The sequence below is a fragment of the Podarcis gaigeae genome (assembly GCF_964106915.1).
Source record: "Podarcis gaigeae genome assembly, chromosome: 3".
Taxonomy (NCBI): domain Eukaryota; kingdom Metazoa; phylum Chordata; class Lepidosauria; order Squamata; family Lacertidae; genus Podarcis; species Podarcis gaigeae.
The window spans coordinates 69,683,147-69,696,151 of record NC_139680.1 but is presented as its reverse complement, the minus strand read 5'-3'; the positions used below and the strand labels follow the sequence as shown (position 1 = coordinate 69,696,151).

The 13,005-nt window shown below is 44.3% G+C and overlaps 2 protein-coding genes across 7 annotated transcripts in view; one reads left to right on the top strand and one right to left on the bottom strand.

The window, feature by feature from the left end:
- The window catches only part of ACAT2 (acetyl-CoA acetyltransferase 2), an 833,137-nt gene that overhangs the window by 323,602 nt on the left and 496,530 nt on the right, over nucleotides 1–13,005 (bottom strand). The gene's annotated exons all lie outside the window — the stretch shown is intronic.
- The window catches only part of AGPAT4 (1-acylglycerol-3-phosphate O-acyltransferase 4), a 52,388-nt gene that overhangs the window by 16,521 nt on the left and 22,862 nt on the right, over nucleotides 1–13,005 (top strand). For 3 of the 6 annotated variants that reach the window (XR_014562542.1, XM_083732672.1, XM_083732674.1), the window contains one exon: nucleotides 1,294–1,529. The exons of 1 other annotated variant lie outside the window; for it this stretch is intronic. Coding sequence is in view for 3 of the 5 variants with exons in the window: in XM_083732672.1 (XP_083588798.1) it covers nucleotides 1,352–1,529 (178 nt within the window). In the remaining 2 variants the exon portion in view is untranslated. Of the gene's footprint in view, nucleotides 1–277; nucleotides 432–1,293; nucleotides 1,530–3,214; nucleotides 3,806–13,005 lie in introns of those variants that run through there. 2 more of the 6 variants (XM_083732673.1, XM_083732676.1) reach the window with 2 other exon arrangements.

The window sequence follows — 13,005 nt, the reverse complement described above, 5'->3', positions numbered from 1 at the left end:
TAACCTGAAACTGTTCTTAACCTGAAGCACCACTTTACCTAATGGGGCCTCCCGCTGCTGCTGTGCTGCAGGAGCACGATTTCTGTTCTCATCCTGAAGCAAACATCTTAACCTGAAGCACTTTCTGGGTTAGCGGAGTCTAACCTGAAGCGTATGTAACCTGAAGCGTGTGTAACCCGAGGTACCACTTAGAAAACAGGGTTTTACCCTCATAAGTAAGTTTTAATAAATCTTATTGTAACCTTCTGGGTTTGTCTCTCTAGAAATATCTTTTAAGAGCTATAACCTTCTGCTGGTGATATCTGTCAAGAAGCATCATGTCTTTCTGTCAGGCACGGCAGTAGAGGGGAAGGAAAGGAAGCAGTACATGGTGTTCACAGTATTGACCTTGAAAGTGAAATGAAGAGCTAGCATTGGAAATAAAGGAATAGGTAGTGTTGTGGAGCTCTTATAGAAAGTAAACATGATCCCCTTAACTTGTGGGTGTTCAGACGGGGGGGGGGGGACCACAAACTCCTTTAACACTTACTGCTTGGAAATGGCAACATTTCTATGTTCATGTTTCTGAAGTGGAGTTTTAATGGGAAAAGGGTAGAAATAGATCATATTTTAAACTATTTCATATATTTCCTATCCAAGGTTTTAGAGTCTGCAGAGGTAACCAATTTAAAGTGCTTTTTCAAGTTGTTCCTTTTTTGTCTTGTCAGCGCTGTATCACTGGCAGCTAAGAGCAAAGTTCTGAAAATGTTTGTCTGTTTTATCAAAACGCATGCAGTGACCTCTTAACGGGGTCTGCATCTATTAAGGGTGTTAGTAACATGTATCTTTTTGTGTGTGTGTGTGTGTCTGTGCGTGCGCGCGTCTGAAAAATGTCACATTTTCTTATTTTCTTTTCTTAATGCCATTTCTACCTTTTTAGAACAAAGTTATAAATGTAGCTTTATATAGCTGCTTTCTATACTTCCCATATTTCCCTCCATCTGTAAAAAAAACCCTGCTTTAATCTGGAACGTGTGTTGAAGGGTATGACCCAGTGACCATAGACTACGCCATAACTAGTGCTACATTTCAGAGATGGTTCCAATATTGCTATGTATCATCTAATGTTAATTTTGTGAGATTTGCCATGGATGTGGAAAGTGGAACGCATCTGTAATAGCTTTTTGTGAGGGTGACATTTAAATACGTTGCTGCTCTCAGGTAGAAAAGAGTTGGATTCATCACAGTTTATTCTGTGATTCATTCATGAATTTAACCTTTTTAAAAACAAAAATTTTCTCACCTTTTTTGCAGTTAACTTTCCGAATTGTTTGGATTGCTTTCTGGAGGCTTTGCATTGCCGCCTTAAATCATGGACATCGCTGGGTTTCTGAAGTCTCAATTCATTTGTCACCTCCTTATCAGTTATGTATTTATAGTGTCGGGACTGATAATCAACTTCATTCAACTCTTCACATTAATCCTCTGGCCGTTCAACAAGCAACTTTTCAGGAAGGTCAATTGCAAGCTGGCTTATTGCATTTCAAGCCGTAAGACATTTTTATAACTTTTATTTCTGTTGTGTTGTGGGAGGGTGAATTTTAAATGCGTAAAGCATTCCATGTTGCTTTTGCCAGATGTGTGTTGGGGCATATGTTTCATCCTACTTTGGCGGGGGGGGGGGGGGCGAGGAAGAATCTCCTAGTTGTTCCTAAATAAATAAGATGATTGTGGCACACACAAAAGCCATGTAGAAGTGTCTTCCAGGTTTAGCAATGCTGCCAAGTTTTACTGTGATTATGAAGATAGTGATGAATAACTTCTACAAATCACAGGATGAATTTCTTTGGATACCACAAAGACTAATGCAGTTGCATTTGTTATAGCCATATAAAATATCACAAAGTACTGAGCAATTACATTATCGTGGCTTTTGGGTTTCCCTCGGACAAACATAGCTTGTGGTTTTTTTTGTCTCTAATGGTTAGGCTACAGATAGTTGAGCTTCTTTTCTTCCCACACTCTCCTCTCCTCAATTTCCTAAGTATATATTATTGAGCAGCCTCCCCTTTCTACTCATGGAAACCTTTGATATTGGCAGAGGGTTCCAACTGGATACATCTCTACAAATTTGCACAATGAGGGCTTTTCAGTCTATGTTTCAAACACAATTGGATTAGGAAAATGAAACTGTTCTGCATTATTGTTGTTGAATTCCAGGTTCTAAGGATTTTCTGCCATTCTGTTTTTGGCTTCTAAATGTCCCAGAACGACTCTAAGCAACAAAGCGTCCATGCAGAGTGTCTGTGAGTGGCATGTACTGTGCACATGAGTTACAATCACATACCACTGTGCAGTTCAAAAATTTCCTTTTTGTAAAAAACAACAACAACCTTCAACAACCTAGTTAGGAGATAGGTTATGAGCTGCCAGCAAGGCTAAATTTCTAACAAACTATATATATTATATTATAGCTTTAATGAAGCAAAGTAAGAGATTGTCACAAGGTATGTCCAGCCCATGGAAACAACAAAAGTGGTTTGAAATCATTTTAACGCAAGGAGGAGCTGGTGGGAACCAGGGGACACACACAACTGCCTCACAGTCTCTTAACCCTGGTTAAATGGCAGCCTACATTCTAGTTGCATGAGTCTTGAATTGGTTGCTTTCAAAAATGCCCCGTTCTACCCCCCCACCCCCCGCTCCCAAAGAAACCTTGAACTCAAGGGAATCTTCCTCTATCTGAAACAGTCTCTCTCTAGAGAGACAGATAAGAGCCGAAGTCTGTGAATAATCTCAATAGCGGGTAACGGGCTCCCTGGTGGCCACTTTCAGATTTTTCTCCCCCACAGCCTGCTTTGATGACAGGTGTGCTTGCCTTTCTAAGAGAACCAAAGGGATAGTGTGTGTGTGTGTGTGTGTGTGTGTGTGTGTGTGTGTGATGGGTGTTAGTTGTCTTGGTTCCTAATTTTCTTTCTGAATAAATAAAGACGATGCCAATAGCTATTCTTGTGTGCTTCAAAGGGATGTTATTAAATCTCTGGATCAAATTACACTGTACAAATTATGACATTTGGATAGATGCGATGAAATCATTCTCCGGTGAATGGCAAAGCTCCTTGGTCTTAACCAGGAGCTGAGTGGAGAGTTTAGAATACCAGTACTTGCCCTTGGAGGAGGAAAAAATAGAAAAGAGAGTGGCAGTGAAAAGAATAATTTTTGCAACAGGTTTTTTGAAACTCCAGTAGAATAATAGTTAAACAAATAGTTAAGTTGACCAATAAAAAGGGAATGGTCTTTAGCAGATGTGAAGTATCAAAATTATCTCTCACAATAATGTAGCATATGGCTGTTTAAATACTGATGGCAGAGTATTCCCAGGGTTAGAATATGCTGAATGAAGTTTTTGTATACGAAGCTTGAAATGGAGACTCAGTTATGTGTGGTAAGTCAGGGACTGGTGCTATTTAACCTATTCATAGGTAATTTATAGTCTGTGGGTAAGCAATGAGGAAGCAAAGTCTGTAGTTGAAACCATGTTATGTGGAAAGTAAAATCCAAAGCAAATACTGAAGGAACCCAAGAAAGTTCTCTCCTCAAGCTTAGATCCAGAAAACGGCAAGGGAAATGTAAAGTGGTGCAAGGACTATTTTTTCTATGCTGTTTCTATGTTTTCTAGACCGTCTAGAAATTATTTTTCCAGTGTGTGCTTGCTGAGAGACACACAGTGACCCCACTTCATGTGTTTGGCATTTGAGAAGCAGAATCGTTAGAGGCTTGGGCCAGTCTTAATATATCTCTCCTTTTAACAAAGTACATAAAAGAGGTGAGGGCTGTGAGGGCTGGAGAAGCTGAGTGTACTTTCAACATCTTTCTGTGAGAGTGAGTTAGTGTGTGAGCCTACTTGGGGCATAGTGCAAATTGTCAGAGTTTTTCAAGTATGTACAGCTTTTGGAACAACTTAATGAAAGGGTACAGCACCTACTTTTCTTGTGACTAGGTATTTTTGTCATTTTTGTTATCCCCCAAATTCTCTTGTGTCTTGAACACGTTCCTAAAATAACAAAGGTGTTTTTGCCACCTTAAACAGTGGCATAAGGTTTAGTGGACTGTTGTCCATGAGAACATGAGTAAACCTGTTCATCTTTAAGGCGTCATAAGTCCAGGGCATAAAAGAAAATAGCTACCCCTCTGGGAAATGAGATTCCTGCCACTGTCCTAGTCCTTCAGTGTCCTTGAGTGATTTTTCTTGTGAAGTAAGTGTACAGTGCATAGGAAGGAAGGAAACTGGCCAGTAGAACAATGGGAAGACATTCTTTCTGAATTCCTAGTGTGTGGGGGAAAGCAAGTCAGGAGGAATCCCATGCTTGCTACTCAAGCTACTCAACCAGGGATAGAGAAGAGAACTGCTGCTGCAAGAATATGAATCTTTAAAAAAAGAAAAAAGCAAGTGGTGGCAGGCAGGCAGGAGAAATAGGTTTGTAAGAGTAGAGTGAGTGGGAGTCCCTGTGTTTGGCCCCCCCCCCACCTGATATTTATTTATTTATTAAATAAATATACCGCCCTTCATCTGAGAATCCCTAGATATGATTTAGCCTATTGAATTTTCATGTTCTTTGGGGATCTCTCACTGGCTAGCCAGTGTACTCACTGGAGCTGTTCAAGAACTGAAATTGTAGAATGATTTTCTGAAGGGGGGATGAGAACATGGCTGAATGCTAATTCTTACAAAAACTTCTCTGTGTCTGTCTTAATCCAGATGATTGCACTGGATATCTGCTTGAAAAGGAATGTGAGATCATTCTTCTGAGCCTGCACAAACTCACTGGTCAGATTTCCACACCCCACACTAGAATGGGGCGGTGTCTGCCATGGTGTAGTGTGGCACCAACAACCAGAACTGGCAGCAAGCAGCATAGATTTGCACTTGTTGCAGGCTTTGCTGCATTTCCACACTGGGTATTCTGAAACATCTGGTTTTCTGTTTCAGTGGCTAATTTTCCTTCCCACCCCATCCATCCACTCCCCTTGTAGGGACTCAACTGGAAAATTTTATATCACATTTTTAGAACATAATTCTTCCGTTTTGATTTAGAAATTGAAGAAATAAGATGATAATCATAATAATAAGTACCAAAAATGGAACTCCAGTGCATTGTTGATGGTGTTTAATTGCTGCCCCCCTGGCACTCAGTTTGTGAGTGCATATCAGATTTCCTTATTGTCCATTGTAACAGTGCCTGTAATGTTAATAGAGAAGAAAAAGACATTGTTGCATAAATGAGAGGATTGTCTTTTGCTTGCCAAGTATTTTTTTAGAGTTATTTTCCCGTTTGACCTCTTCTACACACACCTTAGTTGAAAAATGTTATAGTCTTTTCAAATTATCTATGTTTTATTTTTGGCATTAGGTAGACTACTTTTTCATTTGAGCTTATATTTGTATATTGGCATAGTTAAAACTAAATGTTAGAATTGGAAGCCTTTAGGTATTGAGAGGACTTTATCTCTGACTAAAGTTCACTAGGTGTGGGCATTTAAAACACTGTGATATTCTGCTTGCCTTCCTTCTGCCTGCTTTTCAGTAGCCTTTGGATATATATTTAGTGATAAATAAAAAGGTAAGTGTTTAAAATGGTGTTTCACCTACTGCATAAGGAGTCAGGAGGATCTAATAAGCCCCTAGTTTAAATAGGGTTGGGAAACAAAGAAACATAAAGGGGAAAAAACAATTCTTAATTAGCTGAGCAAGGCTCCTGCTTGCCTTCTGGTGGCTTATCTTGATTACATGACTGCATGGGGGTTACCCTAAACCAGGGGTAGGCAACCTAAAGCCCGGGGGCCAGATCCGGCCCAATTGCCTTCTCAATCTGGCCTGCGAATGGTCCGGGAATCAGCGTGTTTTTACATGAGTAGAATGTGTCCTTTCATTTAAAATGCATCTCTGGGTTATTTGTGGGGCCTGCCTGGTGTTTTTACATGAGTAGAATGTGTGCTTTTATTTAAACTGTATCTCTGGGTTATTTGTGGGGCATAGGAATTCGTTCATATATTTTTTTTCAAAATATAATCTGGCCCCCCTCTGGGGTTAAAGGGAGAAATGTGTGTAAGCACCTGTGTTCTAAGCAAGTAAGAGCACTGGTGTGTATAGGGGGAGGAATTGTGTGTGTGTAGACGCGGGTGGCAAGGGGACGCGGGTGGCGCTGTGGGTAAAACCTCAGCGCCCTAGGACTTGCCGATCGCATGGTCGGCGGTTCGAATCCCCGCGGTGGAGTGCGCTCCCGTCATTCGGTCCCAGCGCCTGCCAACGTAGCAGTTCGAAAACACCCCCGGGTGCAAGTAGATAAATAGGGACCGCTTACCAGCGGGAAGGTAAACAGCGTTTCCGTGTGCTGTGCTGGATCGCCAGATGCAGTGAAGGGAGAAGGAAGGGTTACTCGCAATATTATCTGCACATAGTGAGTTTCTGCAAAGGTAAAATAAGCCTTCATTTTTGGTGCATTGGCCGGGAAATCTGCCCCACCCTGAAGGTCCGGGGAGGGCCAGGCTCAACCACGGTGAACAGCTCGGCAGCGTTTGCAGGCTCCCGTGCACACCCCGCCTGTTTCGTGGGGGGAACCAGCCACACTGTCCTGGAGTGGAGACATCCTGGTTGAGGGAGAAAAGAGGACGGCGCCGAGGAAACAGGTCTGCAGCAGAGAAAGGTAAGCCCAAGGGAAAGGGCAGGAGGCTTGATCAACCTCCCCTGGTTGTGGCAGTAGAGTGTCACAGGCAGTAGAGTGCCGCCAGGAATAAGGGGCTGGTCATGGCAGTAGGGTGCCGCTAGCAAAGGTTTGGAATAGAAGAGGGAGGGATATATATAGTGATTTTTGGTGTGTTCTGTGTGGTGTGTGTGTACCAGATACTCCAGTGTTTGTTCTGGTGTATGAAGGTCGGGGCTTAGCGTTCCCCTTGGCCAAGCGATTGCAGGGTCGTGCATTTCTGCAGGGCGATCTCGTGCAGATCACAATCTGTAGTGCGTGAAGTGTGAGAGGACTTTTATTGTGAATAGGAGCGGAGTATCTGGAAGAAATGGGTTCTGGTCAGAGTAAAAGTAATCCATTATATCAGAACATTTTGAATGTCCATCCTGATCAAATCCCCTATATCTCCACATGGAAGACCAATGTGGAAAAGAACCGCCCGCCCCCCGGCTGAAGTCATGTTGCCAAGAAGTCTCAGATAGCGATATCTGTTCAGTCAGGAAGACAGGAGGACAACCCCTGTGCTCCAGGATTCAGAGAGGGAAGAAGATAAAGTTTTGATGCCCCCACCGCCTTATGCCCCGGCAACGGCCCTGGCACCACCCCCGCAGGGAGCAGATGGCCCAGCCCCCAATCCCGTGGACAATGCATTGTTAGACCCGGATAAAGATGAAAAAAGGGAGGAAAGAGAAGAGGATGATGAGGATGAAGAATTTGTAAAAAGATTAGTTAAGCTGACAGATGATAATAAGACATGGACAGAGGAACAGGCAGAACGTTTGAGGAAGTATGTGGAACCTTATGCAGAAGAAGTGGACGTCAGCCCCCATTTGCTAAAAGCGGCGAGATGTACAGGGCAACAGAGAAGAAAGTGGCAGAGAGAGTGGGGAAGGGCAGCAAAAAGAGTGGCCCTCCATAGGGCACATAAAGCACAGAAGAAGGGCGCGGCCAGAGTGATGCCTCTATGTAGAGTGTACGACCCTCCGGCCCCTGCGGGACCTGATGGGGTGGTGCCTAATAGAACTTATACAGTTCAGCATGTCCCCTTCTCTAGTGCAGATGTTTGTAATTGGAGGAACCAAAACCCTTCATTTGAGGAAAACCCAGCAAAAATAATTAAGCTGTTTGAGGGAATTTTCAAAACCTATAATCCCACTTTTGATGATGTGCAATATTTGATGGATGCCCTGCTAACTACAGAGGAGGCTAGGCAGATTCATATTGAGGCCCGTGCACACCTCAGAGCAAATGGGGTACCTGAGGCAAATATGGCAGGACAGTATCCACCAGCTACCCCAGATTGGGATTATCAGACTACTGGGGGAAGAAATAGCCTCATTATTTACCGCCATGCATGAGAGCAGTTGTGGCAGTGGCCACCCTACTCACCAAGGCAGACAAATTCACATTCGGACAGGATACTACCTGTTTAACCCCACATGCAGTCCCAGCCTTGCTTGACATGAAGGGCACCTATTTCCTCTCCCAGGCTAAAATGAGGAAATGTCAGATGTTACTACTACATCCCCGCTTCAAATTCCAAGTCACCACAGCCCTTAACCCAGCTACCCTATTGCCGGTAGGAGAAGGTGAGGAGCCCACGCATGACTGCATTGAAGTAATGGATGAGGTTTACTCTAGCAGACCTGACCTCAAAGACGAAGCAGACCCCCAATGGCCGTCATGGTTTGTGGATGGAAGCAGCTTTATTGAGGCTGGACACCGGAAGGCAGGTTATGCAGTGGTAGCCCTGGAAGATCAGGTGGTGGAGGCAAAGTCACTCCCACCTGGAACATCAGCACAATTGGCAGAGTTAACTGTGCTCACCCAGAGCCTTATGCTTGGCAAAGGGGCAGAAGATTAACATTTATACCGACTCCAAATATGCATTCCTGACTTTACATGCCCATGGAGCCCTATGGAAAGAGAGGGGCTTATTCACTTCTAGAGGAAGCCAGGTGGCACATCCACAAGCCCTGCTGGACCTTCTGGATGCGGTATGGGAACCTGAAGCTGTAGCAGTTCATTGCTATGGGCATAAAACTGGACCAGGTGAAGTAGCAAGGGGAAATCGACTGGCAGATAAAGTGGCCAAGGAGGCAGCCCGGGAACCTTTTCCTGCCTCGATCATCGGAGCATTGGTCCCAGAAGAAATCCTGGGCTCTACTGATAAGCCAACTTACACTAAGCAGGAAAGAGACAAGGCAAGTAGTCCAGAGATACCACGAGTCCACCCATGTGGGACCAGACGCCACAACAAAGCACCTGGAAAAGTGTTTTTATATAGCCAATCTTTATCAACTAGCGTCTCAAACCTCCAGGAAATGCCTACTGTGCCAAAAGAACAATCCTAGAGCCGGACCATTGGCTCCCCCGGGGATCCAGCATAGTGGCACCGCACCCATGGAGGACCTTGTTATGGATTTCACTGAATTGCCTCGTTGTGGATTGTATCGCTGTCTTTTGGTGGCAGTCTGTACATATACAGGATGGGTTGAAGCTTGGCCCACTAAGACTGAGAAGGCAACTGAAGTAACCAGATGCCTGCTGCGAGAGATCATCCCTCGCTATGGTCTGCCTCGCTCAATAGGGTCTGACAATGGACCAGCCTTTGTTCACTCAGTGTTGCAGGAGTTGGCTAAGGCACTACAAATCAACTGGAAGTTGCATACAGCATACAGACCCCAGAGTTCAGGAAAAGTTGAAAGAATGAACCGAACTCTAAAGAATCAGCTATCCAAGCTGACCCAGGAAACTGGGTCTAATTGGGTGGCAATGTTACCTCTGGCATTACTCAGGGTCCACAGCCTCCCATTAACGCAGACCCATCTGTCACCCTTTGAAATTGTGTTTGGGAGACCGGTCCCATATGTCAGAATGTTGTCTCCGCATGCTGGTCAGGATATGCAATTGAATAATTATGTCCAGTCATTCTCCCGAGTTCTCTTTTGTCTCAACAGGTGGACCCAGGCTCGCACCCCCTGTGTGTTGACTGCATCAGTTCGAGCCAGGTGATGAAGTGTGGGTAAAAGATTGGGCACGGACGCCGTTGCAACCGTGCTGGAAGGGACCGTACACCGTCCTGCTCTCCACACCCACTGCCGTGAAAGTTGCCGGCATCACCCCTTGGGTCCACCACACCAGAGTGAAAAGAGCTGCTACAGATTGGACTGTGCAACTGAATCCTGATCAACCCCTTCGGCTGACCATCTCTAGACCCTCCGCTGACGACCGCTCTGCTGGTACCACACCGGAAGCTGGTACCTCTACGCACAGCTGAAGAATTGGATGGGAGGGCCGCCCGCTGGCAGCATCCCCAACGTTCCGGTTGTAGAGACTCTCCCCCCAGAAAATATCCTCCCAGAGTTTAGGAACAGAGCACACATTGCTATACTTTGGGAGAAGAACCGTCCTCTCGGCTACCTGACCCCACACGACACTAGAGTCTTAGCAGCCAGTATCGAAAAGGTAGCACATGTCCCCGTGCAGACTTGGAATGGGTGGGACATGTCCTGGCTGGATGGCATCTTCCCTGGAGGATGGATGGGGCGCATTGTTATGTTGCTAATAGGGCCTCTAATGCTTTTATTATTGCTCTGCTTTTGTATACCATGCTTGATGCAATGCTTACAAAATATGATGGAAAACATGATGTCCGGCATGATGGGTCCGCGTGTGATTGCTTTTATGAGAGAGTATAAGCCCTTACCCCAGAATGAATCTAAGTAATAGATTGTTCAAAAGAAGAGGAGGGAGTGAAGGGAGAAGGAAGGGTTACTCGCAATATTATCTGCACATAGTGAGTTTCTGCACCAAGCTTACTTCTGCAATTGTGGTTAAGCAGCTAGCCGGACCCACAGTTGCTTGCTAAATTTGACCAGGCAGGCTAGAGGCCGTTTCCTGCCTTGTGCTTCCTGCTTCAGTAACGCAAGAGAAGAAAGACACGTATAGGGGAGAGGGGAGGGGGTGCTTAGCTAGCCATGTAGCTGTATGCCATAAAAGGGAATAAGGTGCAAACTTGCCAGCTGATTGGGCTGCTTGGGGGGAGGCAAATGTGTGTTTTTAGGTATAAGAATGCTTGCTGGACACAGAATTTTTGCAGTCAGGCTTTAGAAGTGATTCTCCTGACTGTCTCTGCACAGATTATAAATAAACTCTTTTCTCCGAAAGAGGAACTTTCTCTGGTGCATTTTTGTTCTCTCCTCGGCCCAGGGCCGTGGGCAAACGATTCCCTGGTAAGGTAAAATAAGCCTTCAGCAGCTTGTCACGCTGGCCACGTGACCCGGAAGTGTCTGCAGACAGCGCTGGGTCCCGGCCTATAGAGTGAGATGAGTGCACAACCCTAGAGTCTGGCAAGACTGGCCCATACGGGCAGGGGTACCTTTACCTTTACTTTACTATTAATGACTCTGGGCTTATGAATCAGAGGATCTTCTAGTTCAACCCCCTGCAATGCAGGAATATGCAGCAGCTCCTTAAGGGGATTGGACCCTCAGCCTTGGTGTTATCAGCACCACACACGCTGTAACCAACTTTGTGAGGTTGCGTGTTTGATATAACACTGGATTGGTGTTCCTTTATTTTTCAGGGAAGTTTTTGAACTTTTCTGTCCCTCTCTCATTTCGTACCTTTCCTTCTGTTAGACTTTGAAATCTCTCTCTCTCTCTCTCTCTCTCTCTCTCTCTCTCTCTCTCTCTTTCTCTCAAACGCTGTAGCATCAGGAATGAGATTTCCTAAACGGCATTTTATCCCAGTTATAGTCTCTCTCTGTGTGTGTGTGTGTGTGTGTGTGTGTGTGTATTTTTTGAAAGGATACTGAAAATCTGTAGCATATATTCCCCACAATACCATCTGGTTGACTTCTCTGGAAATAGCTATTTTCAGATCATTTGCTGGGAAGTTGCTATGAAAAGGTTTTCCATCTCAGTGTAGCGGTGATCTCAGGCGATGTCTGCAGCCAGCCAGATGAAGCTTTTAATGAAAATGGTAGTTTTTCTGAGGAATGGGAAGGCGGTGCCCAGCATATGATTTGGCTTACATAAAATTTCTCTCTCCGTATCATAACAGGGTAATAAAATATGGAGCTCCAAAGCTTTTAGAATATTGGAAGTTATGTGCAAATGGGAATCTCCTTTTTGTGCTCTAAAACACATTCTAGTACCCGTCATACTACATGACATAAACGGAACAACCAAAATGGAAAATTCTTCAGGGTAAATTTCTTCATGTAGATGTAGAGCCATTCATGCTGAAGAAACAAGTTAGGCTGGGCTTGACAGCAGTACATGTTTTGTCTAGAGGTGTTACTTGTGACATTTGAAGTGGCAGAGCTGGAGAGTAGTAAAGCTCAGCCAGTCCTCCCTTAAGATAGTAAGGAAAGGTTGGCAGAATGCTTAAAATATTTGTCATTGGAGCAAACATATGTCCCACTTTGTGCAATCTTCTGAAAAGGTTTATTTGGCTGTTTTTTAGGAATTGAAAAAAAAATAGCCTGGCAACTTCCAAGATCTATTTTCTAGTTATGCCACATTAATTCTGGCTTAAGGGATGGGGAAAGGAGGCCAGCTCTTCAGATGTATCTAAATTGTTCAACATAGCTGAGATAATTTATGTCGGCTAATTACCGGTAGGCTGCTGTCCTAGTTTAACTCTGTGAAGTTGTCTCTCTCTCTCTTTCTCTACTTTTCCCTGTGAGTTCTTATAAGACAGTGTTGCTCATGAACTTGGAGGTAAAACTGCTATTACAGAATCATTTATTCATCTCAATATTGTGAGTCTTGCTTAAGCTTCCCACTCTTCTGCTGCCATGCCCTCTGGAACCCTTTTGCCATATTTCCCCCCCCCCCCCTGCACTCTGGAGTTTTTGCACCAGGACATGTATGAATCAGAATTAGTGTCCAGCTGGTGAAAGGGTCAGGCAGTTACTTTCTGGAGTACAAAAGTTATTTGGGAGCCCTTTCTTCCTCCATTGACCTTGCACAGTCCATACATGTGAGCTGGTCTATAGAACTGAAATAAATACCCCATGTCTTTTATGTGCACATGCATGTGTGAGAGAAGTATTACTTAAATATATGAGTGTTGTGCTTGAGTGTATATCCACAATAATCTGACAGGAAATTGGGCAATTTGTTATCTTTCTTTAAAACCTTTACTTGAAGTCAGTGCTAGTAAGCTCCTGGATTGTGTTGGTTTTGAAGATGCTCATCTCCCCCACTCCTCCCCATGTGTACAGTGAAGGTTTGACTATAAATAATAAGATTTAATTAATGCTCCTTGAATT